The sequence below is a fragment of the Bombyx mandarina genome, chromosome 26, assembly GCF_030267445.1.
Source record: "Bombyx mandarina strain Sakado chromosome 26, ASM3026744v2".
Classification (NCBI taxonomy): domain Eukaryota; kingdom Metazoa; phylum Arthropoda; class Insecta; order Lepidoptera; family Bombycidae; genus Bombyx; species Bombyx mandarina.
Window position 1 is genome coordinate 5937531 of NC_143232.1, and position 20421 is coordinate 5957951.

At 37.4% G+C, this 20421-nt stretch overlaps 2 protein-coding genes across 3 annotated transcripts in view; one reads left to right on the forward strand and one right to left on the reverse strand.

The window, feature by feature from the left end:
- Positions 1–20421, forward strand: part of TBC1d7 (TBC1 domain family member 7) — a 202911-nt gene that overhangs the window by 25993 nt on the left and 156497 nt on the right. The window lies entirely within an intron of this gene.
- On the reverse strand, positions 6743–13687 carry S (EGF receptor activation regulator Star). 2 transcript variants are annotated; one of them, XM_028172341.2, is made up of 6 exons: positions 13382–13687; positions 12621–12876; positions 11693–11883; positions 11128–11307; positions 10289–10441; positions 6743–9748 (listed from the first exon to the last, which is right to left on the reverse strand). In XM_028172341.2, the coding sequence occupies exons 1-6, from the start codon at positions 13418–13420 to the stop codon at positions 9623–9625; spliced, it is 945 nt and encodes a 314-aa protein (XP_028028142.2). In that variant the 5' UTR covers positions 13421–13687; the 3' UTR covers positions 6743–9622. The 2 variants fall into 2 exon arrangements, with proteins under 2 accessions (XP_028028142.2, XP_089594894.1); XM_089738768.1 differs by lacking the exon at positions 13382–13687 and adding an exon at positions 13113–13287.

The window sequence follows — 20421 nt, forward strand, 5'->3', positions numbered from 1 at the left end:
AGTTCAGATAGAAAAAAACCTATTGAAAAAACATACATACTGATTCCGACTCTGATCTGTTACTTGTCTTTTCGTTTGATAGTGATTGAATTGGAATTTAAAAAAATATTTTTCTCTATTAGAAATAAACAGGTAATTACTCACCACATTTATTTTATTTTATAAATTGCAAAATTACTCTTAAGTTACATTAAACCAAATTGACACCTGTTGACTAAATCGGTAGTTATTCTCGACATTACCATAATTAACTAGGTCACAGCACTACCGCATTCCTCAGGATGGACATGAACTCGCGCGCTTACTGTATTGTGCATTTAACTTGGTCGTTCGTTGAGGTGGAAGGTGCTAGATATCTTCGTTGCTAAATTAGTCTACTCCGAGCTATCTTCGCTACACAATGGCAGCTATTAGTCGTGTCCCTGTTTTACCTGTTTGTAGTTTCATAGTGAATTCAGTATTAGCGCAATTTCAAATGAAGACCGAGGGTGATAGTGCCGGGAATAGTATATGTAAATTTGGACTTTTGATGTCTGGAGAACTATCTACGCTGCGAATGTTCCCAACAATTCCCCGGCAGTAATAGAGTTGTGAAACACTAGTATTAAATATTATGATATTGGATTGTTCAATACGGTTATTGGTATGAATAGTTAGTTCCGTGAATAATTTGGTATCTCAAATTATTTTCTCAAATTTGAATAAAACATCCTGATTACGATGATGTAGGATACAATAGCAAAAAAGTTTCGGGACCAAATTGGAAAAAATAGGAAATATTTTTTTATCTTACATCTAAAGTTAATGTGATTTTCAAATTGAAAAGAGGAAAATAATATGTTGAATGTGAAAATACCAAGGGCGCGGCGCGGCTTGATGTATTCAACTTGAAGTAACTGTTGCAAGTTGTCGTCTGACGACCTCCCACCGCAATCACTGATACTCAGGCTTACGGTCACTTTCTTTCTAGTTTGTGCAATTTGTAAAAATAAAAACTTTATTCCAAAATTTTGTCGAAAACAATTGCTCGTTTAAACACACAAAGAAATCGGTTGACGTGACCCTAAGTAATACCGTTGAAAAATTGTGCCGGAATTCGAAAATGTACCAAATCTCTTCAATCTACTGTACATTGAGATGAGATTCTAGCCTCCATGTATAAACCCAAAACTCCACAGTAGACCAACATTAACATGATAATCTCGACACTGTCAATATTACACAAGGAAACCGCACGGTTTAGTTGAAGACATGAGTGGATAAAGGGGATATGACACAATTTGTTAATTTTGAGAAAACGGACAATAAGCTTTTGTTACTTATATGTTTTCTTCGTCTTTAACTCCTTCATCATATCGATGCCTCCAATGAACACTACTCTAACTCCAAATTCGTAGGTTTACAGGAGGAGCGTTTAAATGAAAAAAGTTGAAAAAATCTTTATTATTGCAGATATATTTATGGTTTTTTCTTGTGTAACTAACTGATTTACTCTTGCTTCGAACCCCATCAATAATGAATTTGTAATACTTTTAAAATAGTGAAGCGATTTGTGTGAAAAACGAAAATTTCAAAATTTTGAGTTAAGAGTAGTGTTCATTGGAGGCATCGATATGTAATTTCTAAAAATAGCCTTTAATCCCGGTATTTTAAGGTCTAATATGGTTTATAGGCACATAACACCTTCATTCAATGTAAAAACAAAAAAATCTTAAAAATGGTACTTAACTGGTTTAGGATAATGTTGTCACTGCCGCGCTTATGTAGTGCATCCACAATGTTTGCGACATCTCACACCGATGACTTCTTTGCAATAATGCGGAAGAGGAATGCATCGGTATTGCGTCGCGTCCGTGACAGTGGCAACAGTCTTTTGAAAATCATATCGAACAAGATCGAGGGACTGCTGATTAATAGCCTTTACAGCAGGCACTTGGTAGGAGAAAAAAAACAAATGTAATTATAGTTATGTGTTAGATATTTTAAGTTACTAAACATAGAGTATAAAAAAGGGTGCGTGTATTTATGTACGCGCGTAAGAAGTTATACTTTATTTTTATTAAATTTATTTCTTTTTTTTAATTTAAATTTTAATCAATTTGAAAAAAAAAACCGATTAAACCACATTCTCAAACACGCATATTGGACATCCCTTTTCTTGACATCGTATAAATTCGGTAATTCTCGGTACGGTTCGGAAAGTTCACCTACGGCCATATTCAGACTCGCCAAGTTACGTCGGTCGTATTGTAAATGAGCGATTTAGTGGCCAACTTCATTCTGTTAATTTTGTGTCACGCTGCGCGTGCATCGTAAAATTCACTCTCCTCAATTTTTCATAACGCGCCTAAAGAAGTATAACTTCAAAAACTGAAATAAAGTATAAATAAATAAATAAATTAACCCCTTCATCCACTCATGTCTTCAGTTATTATCTCGTTTCCAATCGCATTGTAATTGGTAGTTGGGTTATAGGGCGGGTCGCGCGCGGCGCCGACTCCGCTGCTTCTGTTTATTGAGTTTCTTCATAAAGCATTGTTTTGAAAACGATTGTTATAACGAGATCGATTCAAAACGGCAGCGGAAATTTGCGAAAAATCTCTATATATAAAAATGAATCGCTGTTCGTTAGTCTCGCTAAAACTCGAGAACGGCTGGACCGATTTGGCTAATTTTAGTCTTGAATTATTTGTGGGAGTCCAGAGAAGGTTTAAAAGGTAGATAAATATGAAAATGCCCGGAATTAAATAAAAATAAAAATTATATTTTTCCTTTGATGTGTCTCCCGTCGGACGGATTCCTTTTGTTTGTTTAAGTTTATTTTATACAAAAGTCTTTTGTTTGTCGATTGAGGCACTACGAAGTCTGCCGGGTCAGCTAGTATAAAAAAAATTATAAACTACTTATGAAACGATCGAGTAATCATTATCGTGTATAATTTTACAAATACTTTGTAAATAAATAGCTGTGTAGTCCTTCGATGCTACATGACTTGTATGAGATTTCGAAAGCAATAATCTTACGGCGTGTTGTAAGTAATTATAAGTTTCAATAAACATGTTATTCGCACAATTTAATTATTATTTTTTCCCTGTTGATATGTAGATATCATTTAGTAGTAGTTAATTCGTGTACAGGGGCTAGGTACTCGCGGTTAGGGGGATGTACTTGTTAGTGAATAAACAATAATTATGTATTATAAATTCGTTTTATTGTATTGCCTTATTAGTTGTAAGCACAGACCTAGGCCGGCTCGGTACGTCAGGTCGAATCTTCGACAAGCACCGGACAATCTATCTTAAGGTAATTACTTAGTCTCCTAAAGCGATTGCGTAGGGTGTTTTTTTTATTTTTATTTATCTACATTTTAAATCTATACAGGCTGATTGGTTGAACACTTTACATATATATATAGAGTGTCCAGTACTCGATTCTCGTTCTAATTAAGCAAAAAAGGTGCCTAATATTTGCCTGATTTATCTTTAATTTTCTACTCAAAACAATAAGCATGGTCACTCGCGACGCGCGCGCGTTTTAATAGAATTTAAATTTGTTTACACCGGTCGACGACCGCGACATCGTTTGAGCGTCGCGCGCTGATTGGATGCAACCCTACTGGCACCCGCCGGGTGGCGCCTCACACCCGCGCGCACCCCCGCTCTACGTCACACCCATTCGTCTCAAACTCAATATTTATCTATGGTCTCGAAACAAAACGCGCGCGGATGGACTTTTACGGCCTGGCCACGGGGATCGGCGGTGCGAACGACGAAGCGGCGGAGGAGGCGACCATTCGCGCAGCACCGTTTGCAGGCCACGGGGGGTCACGTTCGCCGCCGCGACTAGCAAGGAAGTCCCACAGCGAAATGTCTATATCGAAATTATCTCAATATTGCTTAGAAAGTAATCGTTTTTTGGTTCAAGACCTATTATTTGGAAGAGATTGTGGAGTAAATGATTTGAATAAGAATCGGAGTATAGATGGAGAATTCCACAAGAAGCACGAGAAATACTGAATGTATCCAGAACAATTTTGGCTGCTTTGAGTGGCTAGACTTCCAAATAGCTCGTCTAAGTAGTATATCAGCAATAAAAATTTCGGTGTTCATTTTTCGCGGCGAAAACAACTAAACTCATTTAATCACTGTACTATTCGCCGCGACTACCGCTCAACTCCGTGGCTTGCGCCGTCCTTATTCATGCATTTGTTTTGCTCGCCCGCCGCATCGTAAGTCGCCCGCGCGATTCGCTCGGTACATTTCGCCGGTCGCTTCCACGTCGCTTCGCCGGTCGCCGGTGCGCGTGGCTTCATAAGTACATTTCTATGCGCTTATTTTAGTCGCTAGATGCTTCGACGTTCGCACCGCGCGATTATTCGTATCGGCGAATGTCCCGTGGCCAGGCTGTTAGGCGGGAACGCGATGAGTGAAGTTGTGTGATTTGTTTTATTTTGTCTATTTAGTGTTTCTTCAGGTTTAAATGTGTAATAACGGTGGTTTATTAACTGTTTAATAGGTGTGAATGTGTGAATGTGCACAAATGTGGGAAAATGAAAGAAAGCAGCTGGACGGAACTTCTCGGGATCCTCCAAAAAGTGAACTGAAAAAATCTCAGTAAATGACTACCATTTTACTGAGATTATATTTCATCCCATATCATCTTGTCTTATTTCATTTAATTTCATCCCAGTTGATTAATGTCTCAAATTAATCATCTTCATTTCATTTCACTCCATATTATCATTTTTCATAAAAATAAGAATATAAATTAAAATAAGACATGACCTAGTCTTAGTTACCAGGTCATAAAATCCCTTAAAAGTAACGCGCGCAGGCGCCGGTCATTTCGAAAATGATATTTTACATCCGCGTCTCGGGATTGCGCTTATCAGTGCAGTAATCTAGTTAGACTGCGCGAGGCACTGCGGCGTCCACAAATTTAGATTTTTAGCAAATTAATGAACAAATCAAATCAAACGATGTAGTTTTCTATGTAGTTCATTTATATCTTTTTAATTTTATATTTGTAAACGTTTTATGTGACCATGTATTATCATGTCCTTGAGTATGTAGTGTTCAACCAGTCAGCCTGTTAAAAGAGAATGAGAGAGAAAAGTTTTACTAGTGGTAGGACCTCTTGTGAGTACGCGCGGGTAGTTACCACCTCCCTGCTTATTAGACTTGCGCAAAACATCACTTCTTAATGTAATGTGATATGACATCACTTTTACAGACAGGTGATATTACTCGCAAACATTACACATCACTCTTAACATTACTCGGTGCGTTCAATAGATACTGTGACGAAAACATTGTATCTATACACCCGAATCATTACTTAAGTGATGTGTTCATACTTTGTATTGTAATACACTGTTATATTACTTGACAGAGATTGACTTATTTAATAATATAATAATTTTATTTTTTACTTAATATAATTTATTGTGGGATGAACGGATTTCATATGGCGACTTAGACTGCAAATTGAGCTCGACGATAATATACGAGAGCAGTAGACGTATTGTTTCGGCGCGGTCTCCTCAAAATGCATCCAAAGAGGACTGTACTTTCATTTAGACGCCATTCTTTCTTTCACATATTAAACACGCATTAAAACAAATAATAAAACTATCTTCAAACAAGTGCTTAAGTAATTCAAACACAAAAATTAATATGAAATATTACTAAACAATTACGAGCGACTAGCGATTTTACAAAAGTTGCGAATAAAAAATTAAGTAACTACTTGCGGGGAGCTACCGGCTGGCCCATGAAAAATATAAACACAAATACCTATATTAAAATTCAGACGTACCATAGGTATAAAAATGTACCTAGCGGCCAGGGCATACGGTTCAAAATCACTAGGAATAATTCCGTGTCGCTTGCTCATTTATTTTGCGTAGATCGGTCTGTCTCGCTCGCTCGGTTCCGTTCGTGTATCAAGTAACATTACACGACAAAGAAAGAAACATGCTGGGTGATAGCTTCGCTAGAAGTAGTAGTGTTCTGTGGGTGATAGTGTGATGTTTGTTTCCTTCGCGTAATGTGTGATGTTGCATTACATCGTAGAGTAATATTACCGGAGTAATATCACTCGCATTACTTACACATGTCTACTGCTTATTTCTGTCGTGAATACGGCATACGGCCCACCTGATGGTGAGTGGTTACCGTCGCCTATGGACGTGAGCAATGCCAGGGACAGAGCCAATCCACGGCTTACCTTTAAGTACTCTCCACAAGCCACGTTTGAAAAAGAACATGTCAAAGCGCTCGGGAAAAACTGTGGTGGGGAGCTCACTCCAAACCCGGATGGTACATGGCAAAACTGATCTCTGAAAACGTACTGCCGATGAATGTAGTGGTTTTAGGTAGTAAGGATGTACTCCGGTGGCGGGCAGTGCGATGGTCAAAGCGAGATGGTGGTATAATCTGATTATTTTATTGGTGGTAGGGCTTCTTGTAAGTCCGCACGGGCAAATACCACCACCCTGCCTATTTCTGTCGTGAATCAGTAATGCGTTTCGGTTTGAAGGGCGGGGCAGCCGTTGTAACTATACTGAGACCTTAGAACTTATATCTCAATGTGTGTGGCGCGTTTACGTTGTCTATGGGTTCCAGTAACCACCTAACACCAGGTGAGCTGTGAGCTCGTCCACCTATTTAAGCAATAAAAAAAACCATTGTTAAAAAAAGGCCGCGTGCGCTCACCGTCCGATATTCAATAAAACTCATAATTTAAAGCAATAATTTTATTGGTAAAATTGAGCGCTTACAAAACTAAAGCTACACGATAGTACACTTACTTACAAGTAGCGGAACGGTCGAGACGTTCGACAAAATTAAAAAATTAATATCGTATTAGTGCTAATACTGAAATTGACATTCATTTAATAACCAAGTTAACCAGAGCCGCCCGCGCCTTGCAACTCCAGGTCTGCGCGTATTCTGCTGCACTTGCCGCGTTTTTTTTTTCGATTCAATCTGCACACTCGGCATTAGACGTATTGAGTTGTTCGAAAAGTAATTTCGTTTTTTCCCGACAGAGGATTTTATTGTATTTTTTTGCACCCAACTTCACATTGAAGCCGTATAATTTTTATATGCTTTGAGAGCTCATATAGCAAGGCTTGTGTGTGAAAAATTCCAATTAATTTTACGCAGTAGTTTTTGGTTGGTAGGTGCCTTTTTAAATATGCATATGCTTTTTAAATAAGCAGCATTTTCGACATACCTTACTGTTTTACTACAGAAAGGGTAAAAATGCTGTTCAAGCCAGTAAGAAATTGACCGATGTGGTGGCGAAGGTGTGTTGGCAGTACGCCAGTGCCAGAACTGGTTCGCTAAGTTTCGATCCGGCCAATTTGATGTCGAACATGTACCACGTTCGGGAAGGCCGGTTGAAGCTGACAAAGACGCGATAAAGACATTAGTTGATGCGAACTGGCGAATAACAGCACGTTAGATCGAACTGAGGTTAAATTTATCAAATTCAACAGTTTATGACCACTTGAAAGGCCTGGGATTATCCTCGAAGCTCAATGTATGGGTTCATTTTTACAAAAAAAACGAAATTACTTTCAGAACAACCTATTAGAAAATCTACTTTCATATGTATTCGCGTGTTTATTTTTTCATCTTTTATAAACACCCAGACAAAGAGCAAACAAATCTGTTCATCACATGAACGTTTGTAGGATGTGGGAATCGAAGCCACGACCCGGACTGTGTGTCAGGAGCGCTAACTACCGAACTGTGCGGGGGGCGCGGGCGCGGACGGTTTAGGGTCCATCAGCCATGGCAATAAAGATGTCAATGCATCGCTACCGAATTGCCGACACTAAACATAAACACGTATATGATTTATTTTGAAAAACCAAATAATTACTGTTTTTTTTACCATTCAAATAATATCAGATCAGTTCAGTCTTATTAATAACTTAATTTAAAATAATATAATGGAATTAATAATAATAATAATAGTAATTGGAATGATTAATAAAATTAAATTAAAATAATCTTAAAATATTAATCGTTTTTCTTTTCACAATCATTAATCATCTCATAAGATTATAAGATACGCAGTAATATCAAAATAAGAACATTTAATATCTCGTGTGCCGTCACGCGGCCAACACTAGAAGCTCACAAGTATCCGTAGCGCACGCGGTGACAAGCGGTGCGTCCCTTTCACATCAACTACAGAAAAGGAGGGAGCTAGTGATTGTTTACAATAACTACAACACTTGCTTAATTGCCTTCATTAAACATTCAATATGACACAAAGAGACAGAGAGACACGTACTCCCCTAGACAAGTAAACAAACAGTTATTACAGTTATTACACCGTGTTTAGGCTGCTTCAAGGAGTACTAAAAGTATATTCATTAATTATGGAGGGTAGGAGTAAGGAGCATCATCTTTGTACATTAAAAAGTGCCCACTGAAAGGAAGCCATAGCAGCAAGTGGAGAGATGTTAAAAACAACGCCATAACCTACGACACTTCACTCTGTTCAAAAACTGTTATATTCATATCATTTCCACTTCCTACACTAGTGCTATTTCATTGAGTCTTCCAACAATAACTTGTTTACAAGTGAACACTTTTTCAACTTCTCCCCTATACAAGATGGTGCTCTTTACTTTTGCCTTCTATATCATTAATAAAAACCAAATGTAAATGGATTCCCCTCACCAGGGGGATCAGACAAACAGATCTATGGATTATCGAAAAAAGCACCCTGTATAATGTAATTCTCCTGTTTTAAGAACTTGTGAGAAATGGTAATAATTAGCTTAATTATCTATTGTATTTTAATCATATTACTTTTAAGGCACTTTCATGAGGAAATAATTTACATTAAATTCAATATTTCAAACACACTAAGTCTTTTGATTGTGAATTAGCATTTTCAGTAATTATGTTTAACTAATTAATTTAATTATTAAAATTACTATTACATTCAATAATTAGAATCAAATTTAAGAATTTAAAATGAGATATTGTTAAATTGTGAAACGTTATAATCATTAGCTAATTTAAAAATATTAAAGCTTTAATTTAAATATCCATAAAAAAAACATGACCCTAATTGAGAACTTATTTTTGATGTTTTAATTGAAGTAGTAATATAAAAATCACAGTTACACTAATCAGACCATCAGTAATTAATCTATTGTAGAAATAATCTATAACAGATACAGTGAGTGGACAAATCAAATATTATTATTTCATTTTTGAAACTACCATCTTTGTACAACAATAAGTAATTTAAAATTTATTTAATATTTAGTTGATAGACTAATATGAGTACAAACGTTATGTTCATAACATTATTTTTTTAAGTATGAAACTAAATGACAAAATACTGATTTTCAATTTCAATATGTTGAAGCTGCAATCTCTACAATGAAAATGCAACGTTACTACAAAACAAAGAAACTAGATGGTGTATAATATCAATATTTTTAGGAATAGTATTTTTTTTCTTTCTTAAATTACTTCTTTAGATGAGGATGCTGTATGTAAGCCAAACGTGTATACTCACTTCATCATTTGGGAATAACTTAACGGTTTGTGAACAGGTCACCCAAGATGGTCCTGAGTCCGCCCTATTAATTTGTCTTTAAAGAGTACATAATACTATCCTTGAAGGTAGCTGCAACTGTGTAATTCTTTGACAGGAGAAAATCTGTTGTTTGATTGCGTATTTCAGGGTCTGATTGTATCACTTCCAGTACCTGGAATAAAAGCGGTGAGACGGTCACTCTGAGACTCTCAGCTAAAGCTCGGAATCTATGTATTTGAAGAAAATTGTTCACAGATTTAAATGTTGAATATCATATTATTTTTTTATTGCTGAGATGGTCGGACGAGCTTAGCTCACCTGGTGTTAAGTGGTTACTGGAGCCCATAGACATCTACAACGTAAATGCGCCACCCACCTTGAGATGTAAGTTCCAATATCTCAGTATAGTTACAACGGCTACCCCACCCTTCACACCGAAACGCATTACTGCTTCACGGCAGAAATAGGCGGGGCGGTGGTACCTACCCGTGCGAACTCATAAGAGGTCCTACCACCAGTAAAAATAAATCCCCTAGGGTTGTGACATCTCTTCCCGAGGGTGTCATAGAAGACCTTTGCTGGAGAATAAGCAGCAATGTCCAGCAGGTGGTAAAAAGTATATTATGCTGTTTAACAAGTATACGTTCCAGTTTAGAATTTAACAACATAAGTCGACTGAACCATTGCTCTGGTGGGATTGGTGGGAGGGTACCTGTAGCTGCAGGCTGCGGAAGGGCAGCACGCGCAGGGCGGGCGGCGCGTCCAGCACCACGTAGCGGCACGCGCTCAGCTCGGCGGCCGCCAGCACCGTGTACAGCGGCAGGCACAGCACGCGGGTCCAGAACCCTTCCTCCTCGTAACTTATCTGATACATCACAAATATCATCATTAGGTTTCACTCTTGCTCCCTTATTGCTGTACGCAAAGGGTAGATCGCAGGGGAGGTAATATACATTATTATATTTTAATTATTAAGATGACATTTTCGAAGTTTCTTATGCGGAGGGTTACCCTATCCGGGAAAAAACGTCCGTAACGTAAGATTTTTATTAGTAATGCACACAGTGTACGACTTAGCTTTGTAATAACATACAAAATAGTAATTCACACAGTGTACAACTTAACTTTGTAATAACGTACAAAAAATTACATTTTTTTATCATTCATTGACCACGATCTCAGAGCGTTCGTTTGCGCAATACACTAACTCTTATGCAAACAACAGTGAATGAAGTGTACCACAATAAGTTTACACGTTACCGAATGATCGTGAGTTGTTGCGAAACCTCCAGTTTTATTTCCTTTATACCTCGAATAGAACTTAAAATTAATATTTTTATAATAAGGAACTTCGTTCCTATCCGGTATCTTTTTATTTTTGTTTCTTTTGGTTTGGCTTGGTGCTATCATATTAGTCATCAAACATGAATCAAGAAACAGATGTCTTTAAGCTCTCACTTCCAATGCTTATAAAATGTATATACATGATGATGATATGTCCTGTATAACAACAATCAACCACCACCAATCGTAGACCCTAGTGCAACATACCTCCCTGGGGTGTTGGTTCGGGCTCAGACAGGCGTGCAGAGTCCTCGCAGCTCGGAGTGCGAAATAGTCCTGAGGTGCCGCCCTGGCCACCAGTCCTGACCAGCCCCGTGCTGATTCCAGATAGCTGGTGCTTTGCCATCGTCCACCAGAAGCCATCCACTCCACAAATGTGCCATTGTACTGGACATACGTTTATTGCAGCAGTAATAACAAAAATTGTGTACAGCCATGTTTGTATATCAACATATTGATAATTTTATTACTTCCTCCTAATGCCCCCTGGTGGTTTTTAGTACTCACGCTGCTGCAACAGCTTTGTACCAGGTAAGCCATAATAGTGCAATGCAGGAAATAAAAGTTTAAATAGCTGATATTGAATGTAAATAAAGTAATGAAAAATTAACATCTGTATTTTACCAACCCAAAAACTTTATCGAAGTTGGGAATCTCTAACAATGAGTAAAATACTAAACTATTCATTGTCCTTTATATTACTGCTTTTATAGAACTAAAAGGTACTGTTTTCTCATTTTGTGAAATATCAGATAGGCAAAAGTGAACTCACCAATTCCTCTCCAAAAATGGAATCCAAAACCTTCACCTGCTCTGTAGGTGTGGTAACAACATCTTGAGGTTTCGAACGAGCAGTCAAATGTAGTTGTCTGACATAGGCAATCAATGCTGCCGAGCCCTGACCTATACGAGCCAGCTCATAGTCACGGGTCATGTTTAAGCGGAACTGTTGGGCTCCTAATGCTAAAGGTAATAAATTTATTATATGTTATAAGTTTTTTGGTAAAAAAATATTAGGACAAAAAAAAGGTTGAGCTACAGCTGACAGTCAAAAACAGAGTCTGCAGTAACAAATATGCAACCCAGCCCAGACTAACATATTTGGCATAAATAAATATTCTAATAGTAAATGAAAAATGGTTAAGGCAAGTTAGGATTTTTGTAAAAATAAGTATATTATTATTATTAAATTTACCAAAGTTGAAAACTTATGTAAACATAGATTACATAACTTAAATTTAAATATAACTCCAAAACTGTAAAATTAGTAAAGATTACTAAGCAATAAAGTTAGATAGAGCAAAATAAAAGGCTGTAGTTAGTTCCACTAGCAAGAACTCTTGAACATCATAAGTTTTTTTTTTTATGTTGGGACAGTTTTAAGACCTGTACATATTCTGTTACTGTGATCAAAATATGTATTTAACAGAATGATGCGGTCACCAAGCAATGTACAATCATCATATGTAATTGTAAGCGATCACTCGGTTGAGAAGCAAATATCATTCATTTTACTTATGACGACGCTTGCAGCTGAAAGTAAGTATTGTACTTTTTGACGAAGCATGTTGCTGATAACTTTATTTCTGTAATCTGACGAAGCATGTTGCGGATAATGACATGTACTTTTAGGTTAGGAATATTGTGTTCTTTTTTTAATAATAAATAAATTAATTTTGATTAATATTTTTATGACTTACCAACTGTGTCCATGTAAATTAAGAGCATCGTCATGACAGTCACAAATGTCAAAACGAAGAGCATTGCTGGTAGCAATCGTCGGTACAACTCATTAGGTGGAGCTTTCATGAATGCTGGCAATGTGAATCGAGGACTATGTGTCGATTCGGCAAAAATTATTACAAGCTTGTCTATTAGGTTGGGTTTAGGTTCTGGGGGTTTGTCCATAGCTTGGCCAGGTTCTTCTACAGGTGGAGGTGGGTTATCTTGATCTGTCTAAAATATTAATTAAATACAGTTATAGTTTATTAATTAATTTTTGTTAACGATATAACTATAATTCAAGTTTTTTGTTCACTAAATAATTTTAAGATAAGGGATTAAAAAGGTTATATCTAGTTCACAAGAAAGTTAAGCAGAGATATAAAATGATACTTCTTGCACTTTATATAAATAACCGATAAATAACAAATATAAATTAGAGTGTACACCCACTACACTGTAATACGAACATTCACGATAAATTTGAATAATGAAATCTTTTTTTTATAAATTTATCAATTTTAACTTAGCACACTGGAATTTGGCGTCCCGGGTTGTCAAAAAAGTTTTTTTGACACTGTTTGACAGGGACAGGTGTTTTTTTTTATTAAATTCGATATGATTTTTTACAGCCAACATTTGGCCATTAATTGCTGTATTTGCCGTTGTAAAATATTAAAAGTATTTAGTCTAAATACAAGTGATGTACCCTGCCCAAGATTATAGTGTAATATCATACCTTTTCGGCCATTATCACTTTGTTTTCGATACCTTGCATTAAAAATACCACAAAAAAGGGACATAAACCACTTATGTTTTTCTTGTACTACCTAACTGTATTTATGAGTATATTAGTAATTTTTGTGACTGACTATATACAACAATTCCTAATGTAACTTGTACTGTTACTCATTAAGAGTTTTCTTCGACGACAGCCGAAAGTTATGAAAAACTACTTTTAAACGTCGAACATGAACAATTCTATTAATCATTGACAAATAAAATTGTGGAATGTGAACCAAAGAGCAAAATAAAAAAAGGCATTGAGCTAAATTTATTGCTAGAGCAAAATTTAAATTTCTACCAATTTGATAATTGTAGAATTGAAATTGAGTTATTTCAATTCTACCCATTCAATTTATTAGTTATATTCAAGTCCCACTTGCAGTTTTTATGTTCGATGTTAAAATTTCCAGGTTGCTAAGTTCGATAGATGTTGAAATACCACGAAAACCATACAGTATTGCAAAGTTTCAGCCTGTCTGGTCATTTCTGCTATGAAGGAATATTATTTTTTCCCCCCTACCTATTCTTTGGTAGCCTTCAAGAAGCTATTCCAGTTACGTCCAGATGGGTAGGTGAACTCACGGGCTCAATCTGAAAGAATTTTCTAACACTAGCCTAGCAAGACCTGCTTCGCAGAATCTACCGCTGGATCGGAATCGTGACCCACTGAAAAGATCCGGCGAGAATTTCAGTGGGCTGTCTATGGGTTAGTTCGTTATCGACCCAGAGTTCGACGAGGACGGTGACCGGTGCTTGAGAGGCCTAAAACCACCGAGAGTGAATCCGGGGGATCTGACAAGACATGTTTAGGGCAACAGTGGCTTTGCGTTGCCCCGTTGCGATCGGTTAAGTATGTAGCGGGGGCCAGGATACGAGGGTTTTCGTGTCGCGCAGCTTTGTCGAAGTAGCGCTCTGACGCTTCCATAAGATTAAACATATCGGTACTACATTTAAGTCGTCGTGAAAATCTACATCCCTCTCATACCACGCCTTATCACGGTACTCCGACGGCTATCCTGCAGAAACGAAATTGGATGACCCGGAGAGAGTTGATATTATTATAAGGACAGGCATGACGGAACGTATGCAATTTTTGTAGAGTGTCACCTTATTATGATGGGACAATTTACTTCGCTTGCAGTATTCCGTTTGAATGTTAAGACATCCGATTTTACAATTCCATTCAAATGTTGTTTTATGAACTTCGGTTAACACTTGGCGCCATGTTGATTTTGCCATCATGAACATTGGTAGTAGTGGGTTAGTAGTAAGTACCGTAAGTAGAAATAAACTACACATCCAACAAATGAGATAAGACTTTAAAACTCGTAAGTAGTTTTATTAAATGAATAGTATGTAAATGTCTTGTGGAAAATGTCATAAAAAAATATCCTGATTAACAGAAGAGCAGGGTAGAGTCTACCTGATGGACGGTGGTCGCCATCGCTCACCACGTCAGCAAGGACAAGGACACAGCCACTTCCTACTGCTGAGAACTCTTCCAAACCTCGTTAGAAGAAGCACACATCGTATTGCTCAGGAAGCACTATGAAGGGGAGTTCATTAAGTATATGGTAAAAAATATCTCTAGAATTCCAATATGAACCAATGTAGTAATTTTAGGTAGTGTAGATGGGAGCAAATTAAATCATTCCGAAGAGCACTCCGTCTCGAATACACGGCACAAAATACAGAGAAAACCGTTGTCCTCCCGTAGAACAGTGTGCTTAGCGCGAGTTTTTTAACGTTCTCGATAGCGTAAAAGTTAACTCAAATTTATATGGAATTGGAACGTTTGCGTACGTTTGTCGCTATGGGCGCTCGTTCTATTTATACTTATGCCGGCCAAACATTCATTCGCAAACTTAGCGGCTGTGCAAATGGGTTCGGTACTCAATTTGCGAACCCGTTTGCGCTTCCTCCTACACTTGTTTACGAATGTCTCACGAATTTCTCCTCCTTTTTAATTCGTGAATAGAACATTGAAGAGAAATAAAAACTTCAGAGGTGTCAAGGGACACCCGGATGGAACGAAGTTCCTTTCGATTACTTAGTGAAGGAATTGTAAATTTTTTTAAAGTTATAATAATAAATTACGGCATTATGAAGAAGAAAAAAACAATACTATCAACTAAATTACTATTGTTGAAACGCTATCTCGAGAAACTGTACTCATTACGCGGACCAATCGGATACGAGCAATGTCACGCGATAAGCGCCTACACGTTGATTGGTCAGAATGACGGATCTAAAAAGTGTCGTGACAACTTTTCGTACGAATTTTTTCCGTCTAGCCCCCTTTCACAACGCGCGATAAGGAACTTCGTTACAAAATAGTTTTGAATTCTTTCCCAGACATCATTAACAGCCATGCTGTTTTTATGGGATTTCTTTTGATGAAGATACGCTACACAGTAGACGTCACGATCTATGAAAATAGCGAAACGTCCGTTGCCTTCGCAATCCTGGGCGCAACTTTAGGTTATATATAATCTTACTCTATGGCGCAACTGGTCACACGAATGTGTGGGAGACTACACGAATGATCGAGGCTCGCGCGCTTTGATGTCCATTAAAAAACCGACACAGCTTGTAAAACCGCGAATGCAGCGAAAACTTTGCATAATCATTTGCAAATGTCGTCCTACACTTGCGGGTTTGCGTATTCGTGCGAATGTGAGTGACCGGTATTACATAGAAGCGGTAAATCTTTGTTTAGGGATAAAGTACCAGTTTGCTCTTTATGGGACTCCCAAAGTGTTTGATGTCAACTACGGTTCCTCGCTTTCTCCTTTGTAGCTAAAGAATCCAGAGAACAGAATAATTACTCCAGAGAATTATGTTGAAGCTTATAGATAGTTGCAAGTTTTTGACAGATATATGTTTATGTTAATTTCAGAAGAAAATTATTTATATTACGTGTTCGACTTTCCGAGGGATGATTATTAAAATAAACTTGGATTAGAAAAACTTGTATATTAAAGTAAAAAAATCAATAATCTACGGATACTGTCACTTATGACAAGGGTATCATGACAACGGATTTGCGTATTACAGCGCTCTCTAGTGACGGTTTTAGGAGTTGGAAAAAACAGGGTGAACATTCCGCCCACCATGAACTACAAAAGTTCATAGCCAACAATGAGGCCATCAAATTTTACATGTACAATTAACATCTCCATGAAACCGTAACATCTTAACCTAATAGTAATCAATAAAGAACTGCTCAACATGAACTAAATATAAATTACACATTAAAGAAACCATAATAACGACAAAGTTCAGTCAAGGGTTGCTTTTAAACAGTTCGTACTTACTTACAACTAAACAATAACAAAATACTTAATAGCTGATGCATCCAAAGATACATTTAAGTTACATACATTGCATGAAATATCTACAGTTATTCAGGTAAGTAATGTTAAAAAGCGATAGGCAAAATGCAAAGTTTGGAGACTGGTCTTACAATTTTAGATTTCTTACATTTGATAGTACCCTTGTGACATTATCTGGAAGTCAGTATGCTCTGGTACGACCTTGACCATTCGATACATATTAACTATGTCCGCTGCGAAACATATAGGATAAGTACGCCATTTCATAATTATGTGTCGTAACTCTGGTTGAAGCCTTGGACCTACCAATAAATCATTGTTCAATGACTTGCCGCTGGTACCCTTACACGAAGCGTCGAAAACAACGCCGACCTTCGTTGTACTTTTGTCCTCGCGAACAACCAACTGCATGATGAGGTAGATAAATGCATCCTGGCTTAGCAGCTTCTTGTTTGTCATTAATTACTTCTATATGATTCATAGCCAGGTGGCTACATTTATTACCTTGGATTATTCTTGCTTCAAGAATGGATTATTTTCAAGTTTCTTCTTGAGCAAGTGGATTGTTGTCGCGAAAAGGAAGACCTACAACATAACGACCCAAACTGTCCCTAGTTGTAGTGGATTCAAAGTATCTTTCACAGGATTCTTCTTCCTTGGATAAAAGTGGATGATGCTAGTCAGTTTCAATCTCCCAGAACTGACGCAGCAAATCATTGATTGAGTTGTCATGGGTATGTGCGCTAATAATGTAAGGAGTATCCCCACTAACTTAAACTCGTCCCGACAGGATCCATCCCAGCTGTGTATTTTGAGCTGTCAAGGTTCCAGGTGGATTTCTCAATATGCCTTCTGACAAAACCTGACTATACACATCAGCGCCCAGTAGAAGATCTATATTGCTTGGTGTACCATATCCTGGATCAGCCATCTGCAATTGCAACAATACCGGCCAATCCTGAAATTGAATTTGCTGTGAAGGAAGAGTGGATGTTAGGCAGTTTAAAACATAGGCTTGAACGGGATAGCTAAAAGAGTTATATGTGGACTGTACTTTAAATTGAACCATATGTTTTACTGAAATACTAGATTTTTCTCCTCCTAAACCAGATATGGTACTTAGAACTGGCAACCTTCAAAGCTGCAAAAGTTGAACTGCGTGTTCACTAATAAACGAGGCTTGAGAGCCCTGATCCAACAATGCCCTAAGTGTGTGATACATACCCTTGTTGGATACATAAACTAATGCGCTAGCTAACATTACTTGACTACTTGATCTCATTTCACTGTTAGAAAAATGGCTGACAACACGCTCCACGTGATCCGCTGCCTGCGGTTCTTGTGCTGGCTCCCGCTGTTGATTAGTGGGCTGACTAGGACCCGCCAGGGTCGGATTGTGAGTGCCGCCTTCCTGGTGCAGCAGCGAGTGATGACGTTGGCCACAGCACCGACAAGCCGTGCGTCGTTTGCACTGTGTTACCGAATGGTTAGCTCCGAAGCAATTGAAACACAGTTTTCTCTTCTGGATGAAGTCCCGGCGATTCCCGATGGCTTCTTGTACAAATTTCTTGCATTGATAAAGCAAGTGATGTCCCGAACAGAATGGGCAGGATACAGACGTCGTCACGCTGAACACCTTCGGTTTATCCGCTGCATCTTTGCCTCTAAACTCTCTTCTTTGGTTTGGTTCTAAAAACTCGAGTGCTCGATATCTTGATTCCAGGAATGATTGGAACTCGCTTAGTGTAGGCAATCGATCAGCCTGTTCGCTTAGTTTTTGTTCCCATTGTTTCTGGGATTCATTATCCAATTTTATTGTGATGAGATATATAATCAGGATGTCCCATGTCGATACAGGTATACCAAGGTTAGATAAAGCGTGCAAGCAATCATTTGTCGTATCGAGTATTTGTTTAACACCGTTGGATGACTCTGAAGATAAAGCCCTTTGGCCCACCAGCCTGGCCAGAATGCTGTTCGCGATGTAACGTTTGTTATTGTACCTTTTGTTTAATAGCTATATTCGTTATTTTCGCATCCCAATATAACATTCTGGTGATTTTCTTCAAACTAACCAGTGTTGTTCCAATAATTGCAATCTCGTTTCGATATATTCCCTTGTTATTCTAGACGCAGGTGACTTTTTGAAATTAATCTTTGCCTTAAATATCTTATTTTGAATATCGGTTTTTTAATATAACTGTCCGGGCCCATTCTTCACATTCACTAGTACTTAGCAACGAAATAGTTTTGTGTTAATTACGGTTTGTAACATTCTTTGCACTTAAAATTGTTGTTTATCATTAGTTGTTTTCTTATCCGGCTCGAAGGACCATGTTCGACTTTCCGAGGGATGATTATTAAAATAAACTTGGATTAGAAAAACTTGTATATTAAAGTAAAAAAATCAATAATCTACGGATACTGTCACTTATGACAAGGGTATCATGACAACGGATTTGCGTATTACAGCGCTCTCTAGTGACGGTTTTAGGAGTTGGAAAAAACAGGGTGAACATTACGATATATCAAGATTCCAATTAAGAATAATCAGACTACAAAATTAATTTAAGAAAATGTCTTTATTGTCCAAGTTTTATCTTAATTACATAAAACGATAAATAAACAGTAATTTCAATGAAAATTGTATTCTTTAAAATTGAAGATTCATTATTTACAAGAAAGCCATTTGTAGCTAGCTGTAGATTCTCCATTCTAACTTTTTATAATAGTAATAAATCGATTCGATCGAATAAATTTCTGTCGTAGTATTTTAATTTTATGAGATACACTTTATATAGCCAATAGATCAAACCTTGTTGTTTGCTAATTAATACAAAGCTAGAGCAATTTTAAACACTTCATGCATTGTTCGAGCTTAATACTTAATACAAGCTTTAATTAATAAGTGACAAGTATTTATTTAGTCATATTTTACGTAACGTCACGTGACGCTACATAAAATCCATTGAAGGAAATAGCTCCGTGATTTTTTTTATCACATAACGAATATTCAAGAGTTCCATTAGTCGAGTGGTGTAGCCACTTTGTGACTATGGTCTACGCAGTGGCCGACAGTGCGGGCCTTGGTGGTAGCGACGGATGCATTTGCACCAAAGACAGACAGACAGACAAGTAGAGACAAGGTAAAGGCGTCTAGTGCGAAAGGCTTATGTGAGCTGGTTTGTCTAATTTTAAACGCCCTGACCACGCGTTTCGAGCGTGGTACGATTATAGCAAAAACCCAGTCGGTGTTGGTATCAGTTCATTCTTGTTAATTATCACTCCACCATCAAGCATTTTATTATTTATTAACCGTAAATCGTGACATCAGTGTAAATTTTACAATCACTTTGCGAACATTTTTATTTTTATTTCGTGCAAATGATAATTCCTCTAATGGTAAAGAAAATGTTTCCTTTAATGGTAAAGAAAATATTATTATCATCTTGGTTTGCGAACTATAAACTACATACATGTAAACTATTTAAGACACAGCGGCACACTGCGATGTCATTGTGGTCAAAAGCTTACTCGCGCGCCCCGTAGATTTCTTTCGCCACCGCTTATTTAAGTAACCGCCTGTTTATTAATGTCATAACTATGGTTACAGCGCACGTATATATATATATTTGTGCCTCGGGCTATTTTTATGTTC

What these genes read in the sequence shown, in the direction of transcription:
- S (XM_028172341.2), bottom strand. Translation starts at nt 13,420, where the DNA reads ATGCAAGGTATCGAAAACAAAGTGATAATGGCCGAAAAG. An exon ending in CCATTTTTGGAGAGGAATTG is followed by an intron (nt 11,308 to 11,692) that starts GTGAGTTCACTT and finishes ACGTATGTCCAG; the next exon opens with TACAATGGCACATTTGTGGA. An exon ending in TCCGCAGCCTGCAGCTACAG is followed by an intron (nt 9,749 to 10,288) that starts GTACCCTCCCAC and finishes CTTTTATTCCAG; the next exon opens with GTACTGGAAGTGATACAATC.